This window comes from Alexandromys fortis, unplaced genomic scaffold (assembly GCF_014885135.2).
Source record: "Alexandromys fortis isolate MF-2015 unplaced genomic scaffold, M_Fortis_MF-2015_v1.1 scaffold_9, whole genome shotgun sequence".
In the NCBI taxonomy this organism is placed as follows: domain Eukaryota; kingdom Metazoa; phylum Chordata; class Mammalia; order Rodentia; family Cricetidae; genus Alexandromys; species Alexandromys fortis.
Window position 1 is genome coordinate 111393 of NW_026067892.1, and position 26437 is coordinate 137829.

The 26437-nt window shown below is 49.5% G+C and overlaps 2 protein-coding genes across 2 annotated transcripts in view; one reads left to right on the forward strand and one right to left on the reverse strand.

Annotated features, from left to right (window-relative positions):
• Positions 1–4859, reverse strand: part of Tap1 (transporter 1, ATP binding cassette subfamily B member) — an 18286-nt gene extending 13427 nt beyond the window's left edge. The window contains exons 1-5 of the mRNA XM_050138688.1: positions 3997–4859; positions 3328–3442; positions 3058–3188; positions 2202–2407; positions 1343–1540 (exon numbers count right to left, since the gene is read on the reverse strand). Coding sequence (XP_049994645.1) covers positions 1343–1540; positions 2202–2407; positions 3058–3188; positions 3328–3442; positions 3997–4522 — 1176 coding nt within the window. The 5' untranslated portion in view covers positions 4523–4859. The remainder of the gene's footprint in view (positions 1–1342; positions 1541–2201; positions 2408–3057; positions 3189–3327; positions 3443–3996) is intronic.
• A 135-nt stretch (positions 4860–4994) lies between these two features.
• Psmb9 (proteasome 20S subunit beta 9) lies at positions 4995–10363 on the forward strand. The gene is made up of 6 exons (XM_050138675.1): positions 4995–5156; positions 6772–6839; positions 7933–8064; positions 8607–8736; positions 9229–9370; positions 10048–10363. The coding sequence occupies exons 1-6, from the start codon at positions 5097–5099 to the stop codon at positions 10173–10175; spliced, it is 660 nt and encodes a 219-aa protein (XP_049994632.1). The 5' UTR covers positions 4995–5096; the 3' UTR covers positions 10176–10363.
• Positions 10364–26437: the final 16074 nt, after the last annotated feature.

The following is a 26437-nucleotide window of genomic DNA, read 5'->3' on the forward strand; positions in this document are numbered from 1 at the left end:
AAAAACCCTGTCTCAAAAATCAAAAAAAAAAAAAAAAGATTTATTTTTGCAATTTTAAGTTGTGTGTGTGTGTATGTGTGTGTGTGTCTTCCTGCAGGCATGTGTGCATGAGTGTAGGTGCCTGCAAAGGCCAGAAGAGGGCGTCAGAACCCCAGGAGCTACAGTTGCAGGCCATTGTGAGCTGCCCTACCTAAGCGCTGGTCATCTGGAAAAGCAGTTGATACACATTTTTGTAGACTGTTTTTGTTTTTGTTTTGTTTGTTTTGTTATTTCTTGTTTGGTCGGTTTTTTTTTTTTTTGACAAGGCGGGGCCACACTGGCCAGTTTATTGCAGTTAAATACCTCTCTCTCTCTATTTTTTTTGTCCATTTTTCCATAAAGAAAATTAAAACACACACACACACCCTTTGATACAGGGTTTCTCTGTAGATTTGGAAGCTGTCCTAGAACTCGCTCTGTAGACGAGGCTGGCCTTGAACTCACAGAGATCCGCCTGCCTCTGCCTCCTGAGTGCTGGGGTTAAAGGCGCGCGCTCTCAATGACTGAGCTATCAGCTCGTTCTCACACCAGAAAGTTTATTGCTCCTTTCCTGTTGTGGTTTTGGATCTTTTATTATTTACTTTTTAAAGTTACTGTATTTGTTTATATGTGAGTAGACACTAGGGTGCACCTTGTGGAGGTCAGAGGTCATCTTTCAGAGGCCAGCTGTCTCCTTCTACCATGCGGGCTCCAGAAATGGACCTGAGGTCATGGCTAGGCAGCAGACAGCTTTACCTCCCGAGCCATCTCCCGGCCCTCACTCTCCCTGTGGCCCGTGCTCGGCCTGAGTAATGGGACTACAGATGAGAACCAGCAAACCAGTTTTCATTCCCATTTACAAAACAGGGAAGCAGCCTTAGAAAAAGGTAGTGAGTGCGTGGTTACGGGCTGGTTGATGCAGGATGGAACCCGGAACCTCTGGTTACCACTTCCAATTCTCTCAAAGTCCTTATCACAGACGCCTCTGGCCACTGGCCTCTGGCACTTCCTGTGGCTCCCACTAGCTCAGCCACACAGTGCCAGCATGAAGCACACACAGCGCAGGAAGGTGAGGCTTTCTGAGAGGCAAAGACAGGACCTGGAGCTGGGAGAGTACGTCTCGCTAACACACCGAACTTGTGTGCCTCTGTGGAAGGATGCTCCCAGCACCAGAAAGCATGGAGGGAATGAAGCGGAGAGAGTTGAGTGACCAAAACCCCCAAGTCTGTCACTCCCCACTGGAGGAGGGACAGAGTGGGATTGGCAAACAGTAAAATCAAGACACGTTGGGACAACGGAGTGGGCGTTCATCTCGGGTACTCACATTCACGGTCCAGACTTCGGCTACATAGGCCAAGGCCTCCTTCTTGTTGAGCGTCTTCATTTCCTCCAGTTTCTGCCTAAACTTCAGGGCCTCTCCCTCCTCGTTGGCGAAGCTCCGCACCGTAGGCATCGCTGACAGGGCCTCGATGGCCACCTGTGAGGACTTCGCTAGAGACTCCTGCACCTTCATTTGCAATGACTGTGGGGAGACAGGGAGCAGAGGCATCACACTGGGCGTGCAAGTGAGAAGGACCACCAATACCTACGTTTCCCTGGTGGAGATTAGTCAGAGGGACAGAGAAAAGAGAAAGGTCCACAGCCATACTTCTAGGTAGAAGATGTGCAGAAGAAACTAATTCAGTTTTTGTAAGATTCATCTTTATTTTTATGCATGTATATGCACCATGTGTGTATATGCATCATGTGTGTATATGCACCATGTGTGTATGCATCATGTGTGTATAAGCATCATGTGTGTATGCATCATGTGTGTGTGCATCATGTATGTGTATGCATCATGTGTGTATACGCATCATGTGTGTATAGGCATCGTGGGTCAGAAGAGGCATCAGACCACAGACCGTCGTGAACTGCCTGGCGTGGGTGCTGGGGACCAAATGCTGGTCCTCTGGAGAAGCAGCCAGCACCCTTAGCCCTGAACTGTCTCTCCAGCCTGGGATCCGATTCATAAGGACAGATTGTGGCCAGAGAATGCAGAGATCATGGCTGTGGATGCAGGGCGGTGTGGGGCCAGAGACAACAGGGGTGGGGGCTCAGGATGACGGGGAAGCCATGGAAAGTCACACCCAGTGCAGCGTAGGAAAAACAGAGTGTGGGAACTGAGGACCCTGAGAACGTACCTGGTGCACTTTCCCCAGCTTCCGAGGCAGAAGGAAAAGCAGGGGCAGGGTGAGCAGAGTGACCAAAGTGAGGTACAGCGACCCCCAAAACATGAAGGCCAGGAGACACAGGCCTCGCCCCAGGTACCACATCAGCAGGTTCAGCTTGTCACTGACAGACTCACAGACATTGGATGTGTCCTCCGTTACCCGAGATGTGATGGAACCTGCCACATTGAGGGCGAGAAAGCCGGTGAGAGAGACAGCGGCTCACAGAGACAAGAGGAGCTAACAGACAACAGGGCACCACAGCGGGCATGTCAGCATGGCATCCTGAGGAGGCTGCAGCTAGCAGGGGTAGAAGCTTGGGTAGGAGTGGGAACCTCAGAGCAGGAAAGCTCTGGCATTGCGTTGGCCTATAAAGAAGTTGTAGCTGGGTGTGGTGTTACACACCTTTAATGCCAACACTCTGAGGGGCAGAGGCAGAGGCGGTCAAGGCCAAACTGGTCTACTCAGTGAATTCCAGGCCAACCAAGAATGCTTTGCTCCATTTGTGATACATCATGAATAAGGAGGCCTGGGAAGTCTCTCAACTGGTAGAGGTTTTGCCTAATATACAGGAAGTCCTGGATTTTAAGCAGGATCTCATGTAGCACAGGATGGCCTCAGGTTGGCTCTGTGGGTGAATGACTTTGAACTTCAGCCTCTACCCCCTGCCTCCATCTCCCAAGTGCTGGGATCGCCACGCCCCATTTATATGGCTGAGAGTTGAACCTAGGCATGTGTATGTAGCTGTTTATTAAGGGGGGCAGTTGAGGGCAGTGTGTATAGAGATATATAGGTTATATTATACAAACGAAAAAGTTTTGTGAGCTACCTGCTGGGTTCTGCAGGAAAAACCCCGTCTCCTGGCAAAGGACAGCCCGGAACACCTCTCCGTGTGCACGGCTGTGCATGTGGCCCATGGTGAGGTTGTAGATAGCATCTCCAGTAAACTCCAGCACTGTGCTAGAGGGGTGGAGAGACGGAAGGAGGGTCAGATGTGCTCCTGGGACAGAGTTCCGGATCCCTGCAGAGCTATACCAAAACAAGAGTCCCAGCATCCAGTTCCCTCTGCTCCAGGGCTCCCCTTTCCCATCCTCCACACCTGGCTATGGTGAGAACGGACATGAGCCAGATGTTGCGGGCAAAGCTCGGAGCCGTCTTATCCTGAAGAATCCAGTCAGTGATGCGGCCGGTGAAGAAGGGAATCGCCATTTCCCCTGGAGAGAGGGGGATCGCTCAGTCACAAACGTTTGGGGCACACCAGTTACCATCTCCTGCCCCTCTCCCTGCACCACCCAGAAAGCAGGGGCTGAGCCTGCCGACCCAAGCCTGTTCAGCTACATCAAACTTTTAAAAGACTAATTAAGAAAAATGTCAGTTAGCAGGGCTTGAGGCACAAGTCCTCAGTCCCAGCACTGAGAGACAGAAGCAGGCAGATCTCTCTGGGTTTGAGGCCAGCCTAGTCTACATAGTGAGTTCCAGAAAGTACATAGAAAGACCCTGTCTAAAAGGGAAAAAAAGAAAGAAAGAAAAAAGAAAAGAAAGATGGCGAAGTGGAGAGAAACCCTCACACTGGAGCTGTGATGTCGAGTTCTGCTCCCTGTGTCCAGCACCCTTGTAAGAGGTACCTCTCGGGCCAGGGTCCTTCCCTTTCCGCCTAACTTGCCTCCGTAAAATGGTCCCGCGACCATTTTATCTTCCTTTCTGCCCGTTACTATGGATTCCTTCCCTGTCCCCTGTGCCCTGCTCTTTCGCCCTGAGTCCCTCTTACCAAGGCAGGAGAGGACCAAGAGCATCAGAACCAGGTGGAGGCGCCGCTTCTCGGAACCCAGGAAGCCTAACAGTCGACACACCATGTCTCCAGCACCCCTGCGGCTGCTGGGCGCCCAGAGGCTCCCCAACTTGTACCATAGCGCGGCAGCGGGCAATGCTGCCACATAACTGAGAGCGAAAGCGTCGAGGCGACTGCCCCAGTACAGTACTCCAACGTTGTCACCGTCCCGGAGCGCTCCCCAGGAGGCCAGCTCTCTGAATAAGGCAAGTCCCGGCTGAGCTAAACCCAGCGCCGCTGCCAGTGGCGGCAAAACAGCCGACCATCCATGGGCTTCCGTGGTGACACCGAGGACCCGGCGGACCCCCAGCCTCAGGATGGCCCAGCGACTCAGGCCCACCGCCCAGACCCGGAGCAGGGGCAACTCCGGAACCAGCAGGGAGAAGATTCCCGGGAGCCCGGGCCGCAGCAGCAGCCAGTCGACCAGCAGCAGCAGCGCGGCCGCCAGCCAAGCAAGCGCAGCCATCGTGCGCTCTGTTCAGGGTCTGGTCCCAGCCTGGAACTCTCCGCGTCCCCGCTGCGCAGGAGTCTCCAAGGAAGGGAAGAAGGGCGGCCCCGCAGCGCGGAAAGTCCCCGCACCCGGTGGCGCTGGTGGCGCTGCCCAGAAGTGCAGGCGTTTACAGGAAGGAGAAACCGAAAGCCGTGGCCTAATCACTAGACACGCCCCCTTCTGTGACCCGCCTGCCCCAGGCTGGCCTTTTCTGGCTGTTCAGGAAGCTGCCACTGAAGTCAGATCTGAAGTTCTGGCTAGCGGCTCCTGCGCCCATGTTTTTCTCCATCACTCCATTCCCCTCTTCTTGCCCAGCCTTTTTCGCGTGCTTGCATGAATTTTCCCATCCCAGGCCCCACCCCAGTTTCAGGGCGGTGCCTTCAATCGTCACTTGTCTCTGGGCAGATCTGCCCTGCACAGGTTGGCGCAGGGCGCCAAGTGCAAGTAGAACTGCCCGCCCCTTGAGCGGTGATGGGGCGGGGCCGCAGGCTGCTAGCTGGGAGCGCGGCGCGCGGCAGCCGATTGGAAAGCCGAGCTCCGCTCTGCTAAGATGCTGCGGGCAGGAGCACCTGCCGCCGGCTTGTTCCGGACGGGAGAAGTCCACACCGGGGTAATGGGTCTGGGGGTGAGAGTCAGCGGGTGGGGTGACCAGAGAACCCTAAAGCTCTGGGAAGCGGACCAGGAGACTAAGACTTAGGAAGCTTGTGGCGCCCAGCGTTTGCGCTCCACAGTGAACGTAGGGTATCCCAGCTCAGAAGTGTGGTGTCCGGGGGTCTGTGGAGGGACCCGCATGCGAAGCTGGTGGGAAGGTGCGTACTTTGGCTCGAGCTGGGAGCTTCTAAGGGAAGTTGCTACAAAGCGCTTTCGCTTTCACTCTGGTCAGTGCAGGGGGTGGGTGGACTATTGGTTAAACTAAGTGAGGGGCTTGGGGACGCTGCAGAGAGGGGCTGACAAAGTGTCCTGGGTGCAGGACCTGGGTGAAAAGGTAACATGAAGGCTCGTTGAGAAGGACCTACACATCAAACATATCTTTGCTTAACCTGGCCCTTCACAACCTCTACCCTAAGCGAGGACAAGCTCTCTAGCGCTAGGGTTGTGGGGGGCGAGGGGCTGAGGGATGATCGGTGGCCCTCCTTGGCCCAGGTGCTGCCCTGCGCCCCCCCCCCCACTCCCATGCTTGCAGGAAAACTTTGCCCTGGCCTAGGAGCTGGGGAGGAGATGGGAACTGGTTTCTGCTCTCTGAAACACCAACCACACTCCTAGCGTGGTTTGGGAGAGCAGCCGCTAGAACGGAGTGGCCATTTCTGGCCTTTTATTTGTGGTCAGTACGTCAGAAAGTACACTCGGGTGCAGGGTCCCTGGAGATCAGAACGAGGTGTGGAGTGGCCAGAAAGGTCACTCGCTGCCAAGGAGCAGTAGGGAGTAGAAGTCTAATCAATCAGGAGTTCAGAGTGAGACCTGTGTGAGCTTGGAAAACCCATTCTTCTCCTAATGGGTTCTCTCCGTGCAATGGTGCAACCGAGGGTCTCTAAGGCGCCTTTTAGCTCAAGGGGCATGGGGGAAGTAGACACGACTTTATCCTTCTTCACATTTCCTTAATTCTTGTCTTGAGCTGCTGCTCCCCAGCAGCCCCTCCCCTGGTTGCAGAGAAGGCCCTTCAATGAGACTTCTGCTCTCTCTGAGCGTTCCTGGCAGCTTCCTCCTGCCTGTGTTAAGCACTCTTCTGTGTCCCTTGTTCAGTAACCCTGGGAACCCGCTCCTGATTAAATAAGGGTGCAGGTGGGGGATCCGGACCAGGAAAGACCCCATCTGCTTCACAGTCACCCATGTGATGTGCACTGGGCAAGCAGTGCAGACGTTTGCTCTCTGGCCTTCTCCTCCTGTCCTGCTTTCCTTCCCAGACGGATTGCTTCGGCCTCTCCGAGCAGCCCGTCCTAGCTTCTCTCCAGGGTGGGAAGGGTCACACTCAGGCAAGCTGGAGCTTGGGGGTAGGTGTCTCTACTCTGTACCACAGCCAAGCTGCAACAGTACCCTGCAGTCGGATACAACAGCACAGAAAACAGAGGGAAGCTCAGGCCTGAAGGACAGTATGACCTTGAGTCAGTCACACACACACACACACACACACACACACACACACTCCCGCCACCAAGAGTTGTCTTCCTTAAGATGAAGGGCCGAGGCGCTTCTTGCTCTGACATTTCATGCTCTGTGTCTCTCTACAGACAACCATCATGGCGGTGGAGTTTGATGGGGGTGTCGTGGTGGGTTCTGATTCCCGGGTCTCAGCAGGGTGAGTATCATAAAAGCGCTATGTGTTGGGAAGGGAGCTGGTGGCCCTAAGTGCACTTTACCCGTACCCGCTTTGGAACAGTATGGTAACCATCCAGGAAATGGAGCCGAAGTTTCCAGAAAGCCGTCAGAATGCAATGCTGGGTAGGTGTTTGGACCTCTGAATTCCTGGGCAAGGATCTGCAAGGCTGAATGTTTTGTAGTTTTTGATGGTCATAAAGAAATCTTGTCTCCGAGGGGCATGGGGTAGGTTGTGGAGGGACCCTGCTATCTGCACTTAGGATGAAAATGGTTTTGTCAAGCAGGGATCTCGCTCATTTACCGCAGTTTGAACTGCATTTGCTTGGTCTCCCCGCCCCCGGCCATTTTCCCCACACACCAGTGAGGCTGAGGCTGACATTACCGCTGTTTCTGCTCTGTTCTGTAAAACCTGCCACAGCCCCTCAAGGTGACTGACAGCAGAGACAGGCCAGGAGGAGGCACGCTTTTCTTCTTCTCTTCACCTTTATTAGTATTATTTTAAAAAAGGGATTTTAGCCCTGACTGTCCTAGAACTCACTCTATAAACCAGGCTGACCTCGAACACAAAAGTCCTTCAGCCTTTGCCTCCCGAGTGCTGGGATTAAAGATGTGCACCACCGCCACCTGGCTCAGAGGCACGTTTTTCTTAACAAGGTGTTCTTTTTATTGTTTTGCTATAAAATATAGGTATTTAAATTTTATTTAAATAATTTTATTTAAATTATTTTAATAATAAAATTTAAAAGTCTAGATTCAGGGGACTTTAGTGTCTAAAATAGTCTCCTGTAGTGCAGGTTGACCTCAAACGTGCTATTAGTTAAACTGGCCTTGAACCCCTGATCCTGCCTGTGCATCCTGAGTGCACTATATCCAGCTTGGGCCACGTGGGTTTTGCGCCTGCCAGGCAGGGTCTATGCCACCTGGGCTGCATCCCCAGCCCAGCAGTCTCACTGTGGTTAGCACGGTGAGTTACCTAGCTGACATAATGTCTGTTTGCTTTTCCTGTTTTAATCGAAGCATTGCAAGCCTCACTCTTGTCAGACCAACTTGAACGTTTGGCTCCTTCCCAACAGACAAGCGGTGGTGAACCGGGTGTTCGACAAGCTGTCCCCTCTGCACCAGCGAATCTACTGTGCCCTCTCCGGCTCAGCTGCTGATGCCCAAGCCATAGCTGACATGGCCGCCTACCAGCTGGAGCTGCATGGGTACGAAGACCCGGGGTCCTGTAAACCCCCCAGCTGCATGGCTTTGCTGGCTTTGAACTTGCACTGGAGTGTCCGGGGACCAGTGTCCTGCTTATGTGGAGAGGAAATCACAGTCTCCCCTGTGGAGGCTTGAAAAGGGCACATCGTGGCCCTGATATAGGAAATCAGGAAGACGCCAATTTGGCCCACACCTAAAATCAGGCGGTTGCCAGATGAGAAATCAAGGTCATTGGGGCGGAAGCAAGGCTTATCTGCTCTTACACGAGAGGGCAAGGCCCTTAGAGTCAAAGGAGGGGTTTATCAATAGGAGTGAGAAGGTGGAGACCAGAAAAAGAGGGTGAACAGCTGAAGACCTCTCCCTGGTGATGTGGGACCCCAGCTCCCCTAGGCACGTGGGAGAGAAGCTTGGAGTCTCCTGCTGCCGGCTCAAATGTAGCTGGCAAAGAGGGTGACCGTGGTGCCAAGGGTGGGAGAGGGTGACCGTGGTCCAAGGGTGGGACTTAGAACACGGTACCGACCTTAACTCCCAACATCCTCTTCAGGTTGGAACTGGAGGAGCCGCCCCTTGTTCTGGCAGCTGCGAACGTGGTAAGGAATATCACCTACAAGTACCGCGAGGACTTGTCTGCACATCTCATGGTAGCTGGTTGGGACCAACGCGAGGGGGGCCAGGTAAGCGTGCCACTTCCTGGTCTCGGGGTTCCCGACTCCTCTCTTCAGAGAGATGAAAGTCTCATGTCATTCTGGCAATGTGGTCCAAAGACAGGGCCTCTAAAACCTACACCTGACCAGGTGTGGTGACACATGCCTCCAGTCCCAGCACTCGGGAGGTGGGGGCATGTGGACCTCTTAGAGTTTGAAGAACCTGATGTAGATAGAGTTCCAGACCAGCCAGGGCTACACAGTGAGACCCTGCTTCAAAACATATGAATGAATGAATGAATGAATGAATGAATAAAGGAAGGAAGGAAGGAAGGAAGAGAAAGAAAAAAAGAAAGGAAGGAAAGAAGGAAGAAAGGAAGAAAGAAAGAAAGAAAGAAAGAAAGAAAGAAAGAAAGAAAACCGCAGGTTCAATTGTGGGGTCTCTGTCTTCATATCTGCTTGTCTCAGTGGAGAAAGCTGTGGGGTGATCCTTGACTCTGACCTGGGGAAACCGGTCTCTAGGTATACGGAACCATGGGAGGAATGTTGATCCGACAGCCCTTTGCCATCGGGGGTTCCGGCAGTACCTACATTTACGGTTATGTGGACGCAGCCTATAAACCAGACATGAGCCCTGAGGAGTGCAGGCGCTTCACCACAAATGGTAACTAGCCAAGTGAGGGCTAATTTGGGGGGGGGGTTGTGGACATGGAAAGAAAGCAGACTGTTGGGAATCAGAAAAGGAATACATGGGTAAACATTCACTTTAGTTATGTGTAGGTACATGCGTGTGTCTGTGGGGGGGGCTTGTGCGAGTGTCCGTGGAGGCCAGAAGAGGCTCTCCTGGAGCTGGAGTTACAAGCAGTTGTGAGCCACCTGATGGGGGTGCTAGGAACCAAACTCGCCTGGGTCATCTGTAAGAGCAATAAGTGCTCTTAACCACTAAACCATCTCCCCAGACCCACCCTGTAAAACTGGGAGAGTGGAAGGGAACGAGGCAAATGTTAAAAGAGCTCTGGAGCAGCAGGGATGCATGGGGCTGCTTGGAGCAAATCAAGTAAGAGAAAAAGATCACTATGGGAACCAGCAGCGTGCTGGGCTAGCACCACCCGGCTCCAAGTCAGCTCGCACAGGCTTGATTTGGGCAATGTGGATCATGTGTTCATCTGAAGTAGGACACACTGGGGACGTTCACAGTAGGGACACGGGCAGATGCTGCTCTTCTGGGCATTTCTGAAGATGCTTTTTGAGGGAGATGTGGCCTATGGCTGGAAAGGGGAGGGAAAGAGCACTGAGGCTAAGCCATTTCCTGCTCCTCTCTCCAATGCAAACCCTCTGCAGCCATCGCTCTGGCCATGAACCGCGATGGCTCTAGCGGGGGTGTCATCTACCTGGCCACCATCACTGCTGCTGGCGTGGACCACCGAGTAATCCTGGGAGACGAACTGCCAAAGTTCTATGATGAGTGATTCTCCCCGACTCCCCAGTCGTGGAGCCAGATCCTGGTGTCGTGGGCAGAAAGTGAAATGGGAGTCAGAGAGAAACAGTGTAGGGAGGGGAGCTTCCTCCCCAACCCAGATATCAGAGTGCCGTTCTCATTATTTTTTAAATAAACTTTGCTATTAAAAAAAAACACTTGCAAATAAAAATAAATAAAACACAAATAAATAAATTGCAAATACATGAAAACACCCAACACCAAAATTAACCAGATCCAAAACCTTCACAACTCAATGGACTCTGTACAGTTAGACTTGGGAGTCGAAGTGGCGGCTGTGAAGCTTCACGGTCAGGTTCACACTTATCATTATTTCTTTTGTTGGTTGGTTGGTTTTGTGAGCCAGGGTTTCCCAGAAGGTATGGAGCCAGTCCTAGAACTCGATCTGTAGACCAGGCTGGCCTCAAACTCACTGAGCTCAGCCTGCCTCTGCTTCCAAGTGCTGGGATTAAAGGCTGTGCCACCACCACCAAGCAACTTATTCTTTACCTCAAAGCTAAAACATCATCTTCCCCAGAGAAAGGGGGTAGAGGGCACTAGGAGAAAAAGCCCCATATATGAGAGGGTACTGTGTACTGATTTTTTTTAACTTTTAAAGATTTATTTACTTTTGTTGTCTGCATATAGATTTTTTCCCTTCATGAATTTGTACAGGTCCCTGCAGAGGCCAGAAGGACACTGGAAACTCTGGAACTGGAGTTAAGTTGTGAGCTGCCATGTAGGTGCTGGGAACTGAACCTAGATCTTCCACAAGAACAGCCAGGCACTTAGCCATGGAGCCATCTCTCCAGCCCCTGGGTGGTTTTTACATAATATAGACCAGGTGCTGAGGAAATGGCTCAGTCGATAAAGGGCTGGATGTGCATACAAACTGGGGACCAGATTCCCAGCACCCATGCAGAAGCCAGGCACAGTGGCACCTGCCTGGAACCCGGTGCTGGGGAGACAGAACAGACCCGTGGAACTCAATGGCCAAGCAAATCACTAAGTCCCAGGTTCAGTGAGAGACCCTGTCTCAAAGGTGACTGAGGAGCTCACCTGCTAGTAACCTCTGGGCTCCACATGCTAATAAGATAAATAAGTCTTTCGAATAATGCAATCCATAAAAATTCTCACACAACTGCTGGGTGCAGCTCAGAGGTAAAGCTCAAAGGAAGGAAGGTAAGTGTTCACTCTGGGGCTCACAGATGAGAGTACAGAGCCATTGTCCCTTGGCAGGCAGCGTCACAAGTGTCCCAGGAACCAAGGAAACCCAGCCCCCAGTTCCCACCTTTCTGTGTCCTGAGGCAGAGCCAACCACCCCTTCATCCTCCTGTGGTCAGATGGTGCCCTGGTGGCCTTGAGGTAGTGTGAGTCTCCAGTACGCACTGCTGTTTTGTTATAAACAACTAAAAGAGCAAGCATATTAAACTGAACGGCGAGTAAGATTGAAGGCGGAGCGAGTACACAGATTCAAGGTACGCTGAGCCATCCGGTGCCTCTGGAAGGGGGTGCTCGTGGGGGTGTCTAACCCTGCTAACCCTGTTGCTTAATTTATTTTGAAATGGAAATGCTAGTTTAAGAGCCCCCTCCTCACGATGGCCACTGGGAATTCTGGGTAGGATTCAGAAAGCAAGAACTGAAAGCAGGCAGCGAGCAGAATGAGCAGAATGCCCTGAAATCAGCCGCAGTTGCTCAGTTGCAGCCAGGACGGTCTCCCGAGTGAGAGGAACTGAGAAGGGACTGTGAGCAGGACAGTACGGGGACTCTCCAAGCTCAGTCAGCCTTGACTCTCAAGCCTGGGACATGCCTGAACCAGCTCCACACAGACCCGCAGAAACACACCGAAATATAAACCTGTTCAAGCTGGAAGGCTTCGTTTGTTTCTATCGATCAAATAACCGTATCATTGCACTCTTCATTCCAAGAGTGTGAAACCTCTACCAGAGGCAGACAGCTTAAAAAGCAACTGAGACAAAGGGAAAGTAAAGGTAAGAAAAATAAAGAAAGCCAAGGCTAAAACAAATATATAGCTGGGCGGTGGCGGTGCACACCTTTAGTCCGAGCACTTTGGAGGCAGAAATAGACCTCTGTGAGCAGAGGGCAGCCTGGTCTACAAAGTGAGTTCCAGGATAGCTAGGGCTATCACACACACACACACACACACACACACACACACACACACACACACATACATTAAAAAAAACCTGTCTCAAAAAAAAACAAATATAAAACATAAATATCAAAAAGTAAAATGGCCAGCTAGATGACCGAGTGGGTAAAGTCACTGGTCATTAAACCTAATGACCCAGGTTCTAGTCTCTGGACCCATGTGATCAAAGGAGAACGCTAACTCCTTGAAGTTGTCCTCTGACCTCAGGGCACACAGGCATCCAGAAAAACCAACAAAGAGTGTGGCACTGGCTCACACTGGTCGGCAGATCCACGTGAACTGCTGGAGAATTCTGAAAGGTGGTTGTTAGCCCCTGGCAACTTGCTCTTATCTGCAGTGGAAATGTCTGTGCTGTGGAAATCAGAACACTTCAAGTTGGAATTTCTGAGTTCTCAGAGGGTTAATTTAACAGGGCACACGTGTGTCACAAGCTATCAACAGGCAACAGTTGGCTCTGAGCCACAAGTCCCTGAAAGCAAAGAATGAACACCAGACAGAAGAGTAAGGAAATCCTGTCTCTAAATCGCCATCTCAAATACCGAAAGCCGTACTCAACTCTTGAAGCCACTGGGCCGGGAACTGAGTGGTTTACACCTGTACTAAAGCAATCCCTGGTCAGTTTCAGAGAGCCAGAGGCCTGCAAGCTGTGCTCTGTAACAACCTGCGAGAAAATTAGAACATGGCAACAAAACGAGGCTTAGAATCCTCATGCTTTGGAAACTAACAAAATATTGGTAACAAGGATTTAAGACAAAAGCACAACATAGCTCGCTGGGAACTGACTGGTAAAAATGTTACATATTGAATTTATCACATGAGGCCAGACCCAGCCCTGGGGGGCAGTGAAGGCAGACCTCTGCCAGTTCAAGGCAGAACAGGAATAGACAGTGAGATCTTTTCCATGTCCAGGAAAGCACACGCTGTCTACAGGAAGTGAAGCCACGTCTGCAGGAAGGAGGCAGTGGAAGGAGCAATGTGATCAAACCCATTTCATACATGGCCTAGTTAGGGTGACTCTGGCTGTGATGAGACACCATGACCAACGCAGCCCCAGGAGGGTGGGGTTTATCTGGCTCACACCTCCACATGGCTGTTCATCATCCAAGGAAGTCAGGACAGGAACTCACACAGGGTGGGATCCTGGAGGTAGGAGCTAATGCAGAGGCCATGGAGGGGCTGCTTACTGGCTTGTTCCTCATGGCCCGCTCAGCCTGCTTTCTTATAGAACCCAGGACCACCAGCCCAGGGATGGCACCACCCACAGTGGGCTGGGGTCCCCTATCAATCACTACAGCCTGGCCTCTGAAGTCGCCCTCTGAAGATGACTTTAGCTTGCGTCAAGTTGGCACAAAACCGCCTAGCACAATACTTATATGAAAATGTCCTTATGAGACCCAGTGCTATGTACAATAAAAATTCACATGTCAAATTTTGTAGGATGTAGCTAAATCTGTACTTTAAAGAGCTGTATCCCTTCAAATACATTGATATGGACCCGCAAGATGGCTTAGTGGGTAACAGCGCTTGCTGACCAAACCTGGTCTTGGGCTTGATTCCTGAATCCTACAGTGGACAGAGAAGACCGACTCCTCAAAGTTGTCCTCTGACCTCCACACAACCGTATTGTGCACAGTGTGTGTGCTCACGCGTGCATGCACACACTCGAACCATCATCGTCATCAATGCAAATACAGTAATTTTGAGAGAAAATACATTTTATTATAACAAGAGAAGTTAGAAGTAAATGACCTAAAAATTCTCAAAAATTTGAGAAAGATCTGGGGCTGGTGACACATACCTTTCATCACAGCATTTGGGAGGCAGAGGCGTGGGGAGCTTTGTGAGTTCAAGGCCAGCCTGGTCTACATAATGAGTTCCAGGCTAATTAAGTCAGAGAAAACAAACACACCTAGGAAAGATGCTGCTCAGAGGCTCTGCGGGTAAAGTACTTCTTGCTCTTGCAGGGGACTCTGGTTTGGTCCCAGCACCCACATGGTGGCTCACAACCATCTGTGACTCCAGTTCCAGAGGACCTGGTGCCTTCTTTGATGTCCAGAGGCACTGCACACATGGTGAACATACACATACAGGCAAAACACTCATCCGTTTTTTAAAAAGACCACGTACTGCTCTCACCAAGGGCTGGAGTTCGGTTCCCAGGACCATGCCAGGCAGCTCGCGGCTGCTGCGATGCCAGTCCTTCATTGGATCTGCTGTCTTTACATCGTGAAGCAGACCCAGTGAGGGCTTCATCTACTTTAGGCCATTGTGTGCAAAAATCGCTGTTCCATTGACATATGAGGGGCCCGGGGATTCCTCCCTTTTCCACGACTGCAACTGGACCCCTGCTGTTTCTGCCACGGCTCCCAGCTGCAGCCTTCAGGGCTCCTAGACGTCTTGACAGACTTTATGCCAAAATTTAAAAAAAAAAAAAACCTTTGGAAAGACTTTTCCCCTTGATCTTGCATAAGTCCATGAGTTACAGAATGTTTTCATTCCAGTGGGAACTGGTCAAGATTTTAAATTAAAAAAAAAAAAAAGCTTCCAAATGGCCTTGCTGAGCAAATCTGTCTCAGAACAAGGCAAAGAGAGTGGGAGAGAGGGAGCCAAGCCAAAGTCAAACACCTTCATATGTCAGTCCAGCAGCTTTAGTTCAGGATGCAATGACTCTGCGCTCAGCTCATTTCTCCTTCGTTTTTAAGATTTATTTTATTTTAAATTATGTATATATTTGTATCTGCATGTGAGTGCAGATGGCTGCAAATCCAGAAGATGGTTTTTATACCATCCGGGATCCCATTCCAGGGAATGGGGCCACCCGCCGTAGACAGAGCTTCCCGGTTTAATTCACCCCAGCCATGCCTAGAGGGATGACTGTCTCTCCAGATCATGCTAGCTCCCTTAGAGCTGGCCGTGGCACACCCTCCCGTCAGCATCTAGGCGATTACCTACACAGGTGGACGTCACAGCCTGGACAAACTGACCCCGGATTAGCTGTCACGTGGCTCTGCTGAAACTTCAGGATAAACGTGGCTTAGGTAAAGGGAAGAATGACCTGAGTGTTACCAGCTAGAGCCGGTTCATCACTTAGGTGCCAGTTTCCTGAGAACCTAGAACGCATGTTCAGAGGAGACAGAAACCATGCCAATTTTGAGAGATTGGGTTGAATTTTTTTGTCCCAACCTTTGGCTGCTTCCGACCACCTGAGAAGCACACAGAGGACAAGGAAGAGGAGTAAAGTTCATCTGAACTCGACATGAGTGAAAGGCTTCAACGATCATCTTTTATTAAAAGGCTTATTATTATTTGTGTTCCTGGTGTTCCCGGAAGAGGGTGCTGGGTCTCCCGGAGCTAGAGGAACAGACAGTTGTGGCCCACCCCATGTGGGTCCTCTGGAGAAGCAGTATGTGCCCTCAACTGCTGAGCCGTCTCTGCAGCCCTCTTCACGGACATCCTGCAGGATAGCTGCTGTCCTAAAACCAGCGCAGATGTGCAGAAAGGCAGGTCTCCCGCCTACTGCTGGGGGCTGTGGAGCTGTAGAGCCGTTGACTGGATTCTACAGTGGCTCTGACAACCACGAGTCACCGAGCCCCTCAATGGCCTCACCGGCAGAAAGAGACCCCGTGTGGTGGCTTGGATGCCGCATTGAGAGGCAATTAGATCATAGGTGGTCACACTTATTAACCCCTAACAATGGGCTAATCTGTCAATGGGCTCACAATTTCAGCATTATTGGAAAGAAGGAGGTGGCTCTTCTCAGAGAGAGTGGGTCACAGGGTCATGCCTTGGAGGGGTTCATCTTGTCCCGCACCCTTCCATCTGCCTCTTCTCCTACCTGCCATGATGGGAACAGTTTTGCCGCCACCTCAAGGTGTCCAGGATATAGACACTGACGGATTACATTGACTCAGACTCAGAGATGTCAGGGTGCTGTGGAATTCCCCTGCTTCATAAAGCCCACCTTCTTAGAAGTGAAAAAAAAAAAAGACTCGCTCCCCACCCCACCTTTTCTGAAGTCAGGGCACCAACGCAGGAACTGAGTCCTGTCCATCAGAGCTACATACCTGACACTTCAACTCAAAAGAGCAGCGTAAGGAAGCGAGATCCATGTGTGAGTCATCTCACTGGCAAAGGGCGGTGGGAAAGAGAAGCAGCGGCTGGCTTTGGGGAAGCAGAAGTAACAGGGGAGTTCCTGGGGCAGAAGTGGCCGAGCAGGTGGGTTGGGTGTCTCCACACTGAAGTCAGTTCCTCTCCACAGTGGAGAGCATCTCCACACTGAAGTCAGTTCCTCTCCACAGGACAGACAGCAATGGGGGGGGGGGAAGAGGGGGAGGATGCCAGCTACTAGATTGTGTGTGGTTCAGAATATTCCCCTTTACCTAAACAAGGGGAGGCTCCCACACATTGCTCCAAATTTCCTGCTGAAAAGCCGACTCCAGCCAGGACTGGGGGTACACACCTGTAAGCCAGCACTCAGGGGCAGAGGCAGGACAAGTAGAAGTGTGAGGCCAGCCTGGGCTACATGGAGAGATCCCGTCTCGAATAAACAGAGATGGACCATAGAGGGGAGGTAGAAGAAGAGGAGAAAAAGGAAAGACAGGAGGGAGGGAGCAAGGAAGAATGGAGAGTGGAGGAGGACAAGGCGGGCTGGAGATGCTCCAATAGTTAAGAGAGCACACTGTTCTTATAGAGGTCCCCAGCGGCCTGTAGCTCCAGCTCTAGGAGATCTGATGCCCTCTTCTGGCCTCTGTGGTCACTGCATCCTCATGCACATACACAGTCACACTCATGCAAATAAAAATAAAATTGAGTCTCTAAGAATACATTTCTCAAAGTGTTTCAGTTCAGCTTCATACACGGTGGGAGTCTGAGTGAGAATGGTCCCCATAGGCTCATGTATTTGAATGCTTTGTCACCGGTTGGAGAAACTGTTTGGGAAGGATTGGGAGGTGTGGCTTGAAGGGGGTGTGTCACTGGGGGTGGGCTTTTCCAGTTAAATCTCCCTGCCCCACCTCTGACTCCAGATTATAAATCAGATGTGAGCTCTCAGCTACTGCTCCAGAGCCTTGCCAATCAACCTGCTGCAGAGATTCCCACCAGAACTCACCCTCTGAAACCATAAGCCTCCAGAAGACTCTTTCTTCTGTAAGTTGCCTTGACCACAGTGCTTTGCCACAACAATTGAAAAATAATTAAGATGTGTGTTCATCGTTTCTTTTATCTAGCTTGTTTTAAGATTCAGACAAAGTGAGACATGGTGGCACACACCTGTAATCTTAGCATTTGGGAGGGTAAGGCAGGGAGATTTTGAGTTCAAGACTAGCCTGGGTGTCAGGCATGGTGGCACACACATTTAATCCCAGCACTCAGGAGGCAGGTGGATCTCCATGAGTTCAAGGCCTGCCTGATCTACAGAACAAGTTCCCGAAGAGCCAGGACTTCAGAGAGTGACCGTGTTTCAAAAACAAAAGCAAAAAAGGAGCCTGGGCTACAAAAATCTAACAAAATAGAACATTCATAAGAATTTTAAGGGCTTTAAAATTTTATACGTGTATTTTGCCTGCATATATGTGCACCAAGTGTGCGTGTGTATGCATGCGTGCGTGCATGTGTGCACATGGTGTCTGGTACTCACGGAGGCCAGAAGAGGGTTCGAATCCCTGGAAGTGGAGTTACAGACAGTTGTGAGGAGCTGTGTGATGCTGGGGACCAAACCTGGGTCCTCTGCAGAAGCAGTCATCTCTCCAGCCCTCGGGAGAATTTTTAAGTCCTCTTAGAGCCTGACAGGTGGCAATATCTCTTAGCTGGGTAAATTTCTTCGAGCAATTCTATTCTCTATAAATACCAAGGGTGAAGAAGAACTGGTGGGCTCAACTCCACGGAGCTCGAAAAGTGTCCTTCTCTGTCATTTCTCTCAAAGGTCCTGTTTTTACCGGGTGACCCACAGAAGTAGCCTTCAGGTGCTAAGAAGGCAGAAAGTGTCCATCTGTGACCAGAGAAGAGGAGTCACCCACGTGTGACTATTTCGCCAAAACCTGCCTGGCGTCACTCTGAAGTCAGACTGCATCTTAGACAGTCATGGCTTCGCCAGCATCCACCGTCTTCTGTTCAGTTCATGGAGCATACATATGAATTTCTACTAACCAACAGGCTCTTAAAAAACAAATCAGGGCTTCTTTGTATAGTACTGGATATTCTGGAACTTACTATGTAGACCAGGCTGGCCTCAAACTCAGAGATTCACCTGCCTCTGCCTCCCGAGTACCGGGTAAAAGGCATGCGCCACCACAGTCAGGCAACAGGGCTTTTTTTAAATCCAGAAATTAAGTCTTCCTAAAAATGGGCTTATTGACAATCAGAAATAAAATAGGAGCAAGAGTGTAGACTAAGCAAGCCGTCCTGAAAACTGGCAGTCACAAAAGCATCAGTGGTGTTCTCCAGAGAAGCTTTATCTAGAGTCCTAGTTTGACTTTTGTTGCTGTGATAAATATCATAATCAAAAGCTAGTCGGGGAGGAAAGGGCCGATATGGCTTACACGCCCGTTCACAGTTCACAACTGATCACTGCGGGAAGGCAGGGCAGGAACTGAAGCAGAGGCTGTGGAGGAGCGTTTCTCGTGACCCACGGCTCACTCAGTTTGCCTTTCCACAGAACCCAGGCCCGCCACCCAGGGGTGGCACCGCCCACCGTGGGCTGCTCCCTCCCACATCAATCAAGGAAATGCCGCACAGGCCAATCTGATGGAGCCGGTTCTCAAATGAGGCTTTTATTCCCAGATGATCCTAGCTATGTCGAGTTAGCCAAAAACTAACCTACACACCGAGCAAAATTTGGACTCCTGTTTTTATCTTTTGTTTTTCAGTTTTCCCCACACTGTAAATTTGATACTAGGATTGCTCTTTTAATGAGCACCAAGAATGTTAAGTATCTAATTTAGGCTGAGCCGTGGAAGAGCCGGTCTCTGGCGCCACCTAGTGGACAAATGGGTATTGGCTGCCTGATGAGAAAATGTACAGGTTTGGGAGTGTGAAGAGACAACTTGACGCTTTTATTATTCTGAATGCAAGGTGTGAAGCTGAAAACGGCAACGGCTAGAGGAACTTTCAAAGGGAAGTTGTTTGTCTCTTTTCTAAGTGTCCAGGACGTGAACATTAGCCATTGTTAGAACTTTTGCATCTTACAGCAAGGGGATGGGACTATCCCGGACCAGCCATCAGATGAGCTATGTAAATGTGGTATACATACATACAATACATACCATATTGATATAGACATGGGTATATGTACTTGATAAAATATTGAAGGTATGTTATTTATATTAAATATAATGCAGAATATATTGCATGTTACAATTTACAAATACTGTTGTGTGCTTATAAGGTATGCATTGTATACATTAGATGCATATCTGAGCTCATGTTCATAAACCTGTATTTTCCACTACATAAGAGTGGGGTTAATTGATGTCAGTTATCTGGGCTATCTGGAGGTGCATTTGTGAATATAAAGAGAAAAAAAGAAAAAGGTCCTGTGAGCTTCAATACATTGAGGAGAGCTATGGAAACCTGAAATTCATGCATGTTCTCAGACAGTGTTCAGTGCAATGTGTACAGCAGTTTCCTCTAAGATCAAAACTGCCCTCTTGGAGAGGATCTAATTAATAAATAGGCTATTTGAGCAGCTATAAAACAAGAGGGGGTTCTAGGATAATATTCAGCCCTTTTTCCGGGTTGCCTAAAAGCATCAGAAAATACAGATATTTACATTACAATTTATAACTAGCAAAATTACAGCTATGAAATAGCAACAAACATAACTTCTGGTTGTGGGTCACCACATCATGTGGAATTGTATTGAAGGGCCGCAGCATCAGGAAGGTTGCAAACCATTAATCCAAGTGCAGACAAAACAGTCTATCCTACAAGGAAGTTCACTAACCTCAGGAAGTAATCAATTCAACAGCTTCAGGAAGCCCCTGAGAATGACCAGACTTAACTGCAGGTGTCTGCAGTTAAGTGAGAATGACCGAGAGATGCTCTTGAACATGCAGAGATGCCGAGAAGAAGTCCAGACAAACAGGACCGTCTCCAGCAAGTCTTCCAGTGTTCCGCGTTTCCAGCTGTCCTGAACGGCACCCATGCTGTGATGAACTCTGGTGACACAGCTCTCTGAGTTACCTCGGGTCCTGTACGGAACCCCTCACCCATATGTGTGCTTGCTATTCCAACTAAACTTGTTGTTTCAATAAAAATAGAAAAAGAAAGAAAGAAAATGTGGTATGTATACAAGACGAAATATTATTTAGTTGTAAGACAGTGAAATGGTCACATTTTCAGGAAAACACATGGTTCTGGAAAGTACATTAAGCAATGTTACCCAAATCCAAAGGAAAAAAAATCGTTTTCATCATATGCAGATTCTCACCAATGACATGTGTGCATGTGTGCAAACACATGTAAGTGTGTGCACCATACAAGGAAGAGCAAGAAGGGTGACGTTAGCTGATGAGGAAAGGCGGAATTCAAACACAGAGTCATGAAAGAGAATAGAAAGGTGTTTTTCCCCTGGTTTCAACTGTCGTGTGAGTGTGTGTGTGTGTGTGTGTGTGTGTGTGTGTGTGTCATGTGTTGGATAAATGCATAAAACTAATTTTGGCTTTAGTAGATTTTGTGGTGGATAATTGCATAAGAATACAGTTTAGACTGTAAGTGTGAACCCTGGGCAAAGCCCCGTTGTTTACAGTCAGCATAGCTGTTCTAACTGTACGGATGCTCGCTTGGCTTCAGCTGTTCTAACTCTGTAGAAGCTCACTGAGACGGATATCTTGGGAGTGGGCAGGTGTTTGAGTGGCTTCCTTAACCCAGCTGCGTTATCTTCTTAGTTGTGAGTTAATTAGAATAAAATGATTTTTTTTTTGTTTTGTTTTTTGAGACAGGGTTTCTCTCTGTAGCTTTGGAGCCTATCCTGGAACTCATTTTGTAGACCAGGCTGGCCTCGAACTCACAGAGATCCCCCTGCATCTGCCTCCTGATTAAAGATTGAGATTGAAAGGCGTGCGCCACCACCACCCAGCTGATTCTATTTCTTTTTTAAAAAAATGAGAGAAAATGTTTGCTGTCTCAGATTCTAGATTTCAGGAACACTGACTCCGTTTGCCCCCATGACAGGAAGGCGGTTACAGAAATGTTTTGTAGTCACAGAAGCAAAGGAAGTCGTGAAGCAAGCTGTAGTGGGGACATCAGGACAAGCACTTAACAGTGAAGAAGCCTCTGCTCAGCTGCAGATTTCAGGTTCTAGCCTACTTGGGGATGGTGGAGGCCAGCAGTTTGCTAAGTTAATACAAACCAAAAGTTCTCTTCCTGATAGTTGGAAGGACATGTGGCGGTCAGCTTGACGACTGGACACACTCACGATACCCTGGGAGAGACTCTCAACAAAGCATTCCACACAGGGCTGCCTGTGGGCACGTTTATGGGGATTGTCTTATGAGTTAACTGATGTGGGAAGACCCAGCCCACTGTGGGCGGCATCATTCCCTAGGCAGACGTCCTGAACTGTGTAAGAGCAGAGAGGAGCTGAGTGTAAGCAGGGGAGTAAACAAACAATCGTTTCTGTCTGCTCTTGACAGCAGGTGTGAAGTGACCGGCTGTTTCCAATGGCTGCCTCGATGTCCCCACAGTGATGGATGACACCTGGATTCATACGCAGGAATAAACCCTCCCTCCCGTGCTGCTTTTTGTCCGTGTATTCCCTCACCACAGCAGAAATTACAGTAGGACAGGATGTCCCATCAGCTACAGAGATGGACTCCGTACGGCTGTTAGGACACTAAAGATAACACAAAGTAGGTTTGACTCCGGATCCGCTCCGCGGCTCTCCACAATCAGGAAGTTCCAATCAGTCAACCAACCTTACAGAATCGTCAACATGGTAACGGGGCGGGGGGTATTCAAACAGTGTTGTCTCGTGTCCACTGACACCTGCAGCGGTACCAGATCTACAGCCCAGAAACAGCACCCTACAAAGGGAGAATTTAAATTTTCATTTAAAAAATCACTAACACATGGTGGCCTGTAGGTGTCAGCAAAGACTGATCAGGAAACGCGGTTGGCCGGAGCAGAGAGGTTTTCAGGGATCTGCCTTGTGTCTCTTTCCCCTCTGTGAGCCTTGTTCTCTAACTCTCTCCCTCTCCCTCCCTTCCTCCCTCTCCCTCTCCCCCCCCATCATAAGCCCCCAACCAAATGCAACCCTGGATATTCCTTGATGACTTTTGTTCACATCGCTAACCAGTTCCAGGAATCTGGGTTTGGATCTCACTGTGGGCACCACACAAACACAAGCCTAGGAAGGGATGTTAGAATTCCAGCTTCCATGCATCTGGCCACAACACCAGGAAGGTGCATCTTTACAGTCTGAAAAAGATGGAGCCGAGGAGGTCAAAGAACAGTCTTGGGGGGCAGGGGTGAGGATACGGCCAGTTGGTGAGCTGCAAGGGGGTGAAGATGTGGCCAGTTGGTGCAGTTTTCCTGGGGTGCAGGAAGCTCTGGGTTTGATCTCCAGGTGTAGTGGGGGATAAGGAGCTCAGGGTCATCCTTGCTACCTAGAGACTTCAAGGCTACCCTGGGCTATATGGGACTGGGAGGTGAGAGGCAAGGTAGCTAAGGGGTTAAGGGTCTCCCTATGTAGCTCTGGCTGTCCTGGAACTCACTCTGTACCGGGGCTGGCCTCAAACTCACAGAGATCCTCCTGCCTCTGCCTCCCAAATTCACCACCACTCCCAGCTTTAGGTTACAGTCTTTTATAGCGGCCTCTACTCTCGTGTTTTTGTAGCTACCTCTACTTGTTAACACGGCCCTACTGAAACAGTCTCTTGGTGTATTTATGCTAACACATGTGTGCTAAGGCTTGTGAGTGGAAGCCAAGGGACAGCTTGTGGAGTTGGTTCCCTTCTTCCACCCTGAGGGTCCTGGGGATGGAACTCAGGTCATCAGTCTTGGGGTCAAATGCTTTTGCCTACTCAGTCATCTTTCTGGCCTTAGGAACTGTTTTGTAAACGTGTGTTTTGTCCTTATACAGACACCCCGAGGAAGGTCTCTTTGGATCTACTGTTGGCATTTGGCAATCTTGGAGAACCCACCAGGATTGTTTCTGTCATTGGAGGGTGGTTGTTTTTGTACAACTTGGATTCCAGAATTTTAGGGCTCAATAGTCAATAGAACTTAAGTTACTCCAAGGAGACAGATGTCTGATGTGCCCCAGAGTTTCGGAGCTTTTAGTTCTGCTGGCAGAGTGTACAGTCCCTTAATGTCATTGTTATCAACAGGAACAAAGTGATCCAATTGGCTGGACGTGGTTAATAACTTTTCTTAGTAGGAATTATTGGTTTTGGTTCTAGGAGTTTAGGTCAACTTACCTCCCCAGGGGACTCCCTTAGGTAACTTTAAAATAGGGCTCTGTCCAGCCAAAATCAGGAAATATTTTAAGCCAAATTATTGTAGACAATAAGAGAGGTCTTTGGGGACCTAGTGAGAATTTGAATATTCTCAAGCATGAAGACTTGCTTTGAATAAAGTAGGAGGTTTGGGTCAGCAACAATCACAACAAAACTGTGGTTAGCACAGGACGTAGCCCTATATGCCTCAAGATCAGCTTCCTCACCACTTAAGAAAATAGACCACGAGGGATGCTTAGTTTTTAAAAGCTTTTTAACATTAAAATTTTTTTAGGATATATATGAGTCACACCTTTAATCCCTACCCTGGGGAAGCAGAGGCAGGTGGATCTCTGAGTTCGAGGCCAGCCTGGTCTACAGAGCAGCAGTGTTTCCCCATCCAAGCATTTTCCCCTTGGTAGAATCTCTGTTTGCGCAGCCCTTGCTATAGGGTAGGGTTCATGTCTCACTGCTCGCGGCAGTAGCTTCCTGGGGGCTCACACAGCGGTGAGCCTCTCACTTCTTAGATTTCCCTCTCCGTTCACATGAAAGGGCTCGAGATGCTGGGCTATCGCGCCTCAAGTGTGTCTCCACAGCTGAGCCGAATGAGCTTCCTTCTAACCCAGCACCGGCTAACACGGTAGAGAACCTTGGTGTCTCTGTGATGAGGTGCTCAGAGAATTCCTAAGCTGAACAGAAGTCCTATTTATTAATTGTTTCTCTCAGTGTGTGTGCTGCTGGGGTTCCCTGTGCCAATGCGTTCAAGTGTACTTCCCACTTTCTCTTCTGTGAGGTTCAGTGTGGCTGGCTTTATGTTGAGGTCTTTGGTCCATTTGGACTTGAGTTTTGTGCATGGTGATAGATATGGGTCTATTTTCATTCTTCTACATGTTGATATCCAGTTATACCAGCACCACTTGTTAAATATGCTTTTTTTTCCATTTGATATTTTTTGCTTCTTTGTCAAAAATTGGGTGTTCGAAGATGTGTGGATCGATATCTGGGTCTTCTATTTGGTTCCATTGTTCCTCCTGTCTGTTTTTATGCCAATACCAGGCTGTTTTCAGTCCTGTAGCTCTGTAGTAGAGTTTGAAGTCAGGGACTGTGATGCCTCCAGAAGTTCTTTTATTGTACAGGATTGTTTTGGCTATCCTGAGTTTTTTGCTTTTCCATATGAAGTTGAGTACCATTCTTTCGAGGTCTTTGAAGAATTGTGCTGAGATTTTGATAGGCATTGTGTTGAATCTGTCAAAATATCATAATCTTTTAAAAACACTAAAAAGTGCTTAGAAATGAATAAAACCTGAAGCACTGGGAATTTGGCATAATTTTGTTGCTGTTCAATGCAGGACTTGTGGGGAAAGAAAGACATTGCAGCAGGTATGGCGGAAACCAATCTTAGAGGGAAATGGTCACCTTTAAATATGATTAACAGGAACCAAAATTAAAAAAAAAAAAAAAAAGAGTAGTGTGAGCCAAGCACAGGTGAAGAGGGAAGGAAGTGGAAAGATAAGAATAGCAAAGCGAAGCGCTGAACTCGGAGCAGTGAGGGACCGATGGACACACAAACTGGAGACCACACGTAGACGTGGTGTTCCAGGAAAGAGGGTGAGGAGCCGGTGCACCCCGCTCTGGTGTAAGGACTCTGCATCGCAGAAACGAGCAAGGAAGCACACGAGAGAAGAACATCTTCTGTGCTTCATAAGACGTGTATATACGAACCCTGAGTAAAGGCGCAGTAAACGGTGAGCTGACGGGCATAGGGGGCTGCGGGGCGCTTCACAGACAAGAGTCTGGGGCCAGAGAGGTGGCTCAGCAGTTAAGAGCACTGACTGCTCTCCCACAAGACCTGAGGCCAACACCCTCCTCCCCCAGCACACACCGCTGCCTGCTCATGGGCCATCTTTGTGATCCCTGCCCAGATCCACTTGAATTACTGAGCACTCTCCGCGTTCCTTGATTTCTCCATCTTTTGGCAGAGGAGAAAACCGTGGCTGGAGTGGGGAGCGTCGCTTGGGAGAACACAGTGACTTTGGATGTCAGAGGGCTTACCACCCTCTCCCCTAGACCTCACACACATTGAAACCATCTAGGGCAGAAGGGTCCAGCCCCCCCCCCCCGTAATCTCCCTCCCACCCACACCTGCCACGGTGAGAGTGCAGTTTGTCTCCTGACCTGTTCCCTGCCTCATCAGACCCTGGTCCCCAGATTCCCACACAGGTGCCCACATACAAGTGTCCACAGCCCATTGCTCTCCCTCCTAATCCTGTTGGGTTAAACTCCTTCCTGGCTTATCTTCATTTCTTTTTATGCCTTAGGTTTCTCTTACATTTGTTATTAATTTATTCATTCCTGTGTATGGGCATTTGGACTGCATCTGTCTGTGCACTGATCCGGGTCCTCTGGAAGAGCAGCCAGTGCTCTTAGCCACTGAGCCATCTCTCCAGCCCCACCTTTTTTTTTCTGGCCGGCAGCTGACTTCCCAACTCTAATTCCAAAAGCAACTTCACAGACCAACTTTCTACACCCAGCTGTGTCTCTGCTGGAAAACAGATGTCTCCAGATGGTCCCCTCTGCTCTAAAGAAGCAATCGCCCTTTCTTCCCTATTGACGCTATGGGAGGAACAACCCGAACACTGAGCAGGAACC

What these genes read in the sequence shown, in the direction of transcription:
- Psmb9 (XM_050138675.1), top strand. Translation starts at nt 5,097, where the DNA reads ATGCTGCGGGCAGGAGCACCTGCCGCCGGCTTGTTCCGGACGGGAGAA. An exon ending in TACCAGCTGGAGCTGCATGG is followed by an intron (nt 8,065 to 8,606) that starts GTACGAAGACCC and finishes CATCCTCTTCAG; the next exon opens with GTTGGAACTGGAGGAGCCGC. An exon ending in CAGGCGCTTCACCACAAATG is followed by an intron (nt 9,371 to 10,047) that starts GTAACTAGCCAA and finishes AACCCTCTGCAG; the next exon opens with CCATCGCTCTGGCCATGAAC.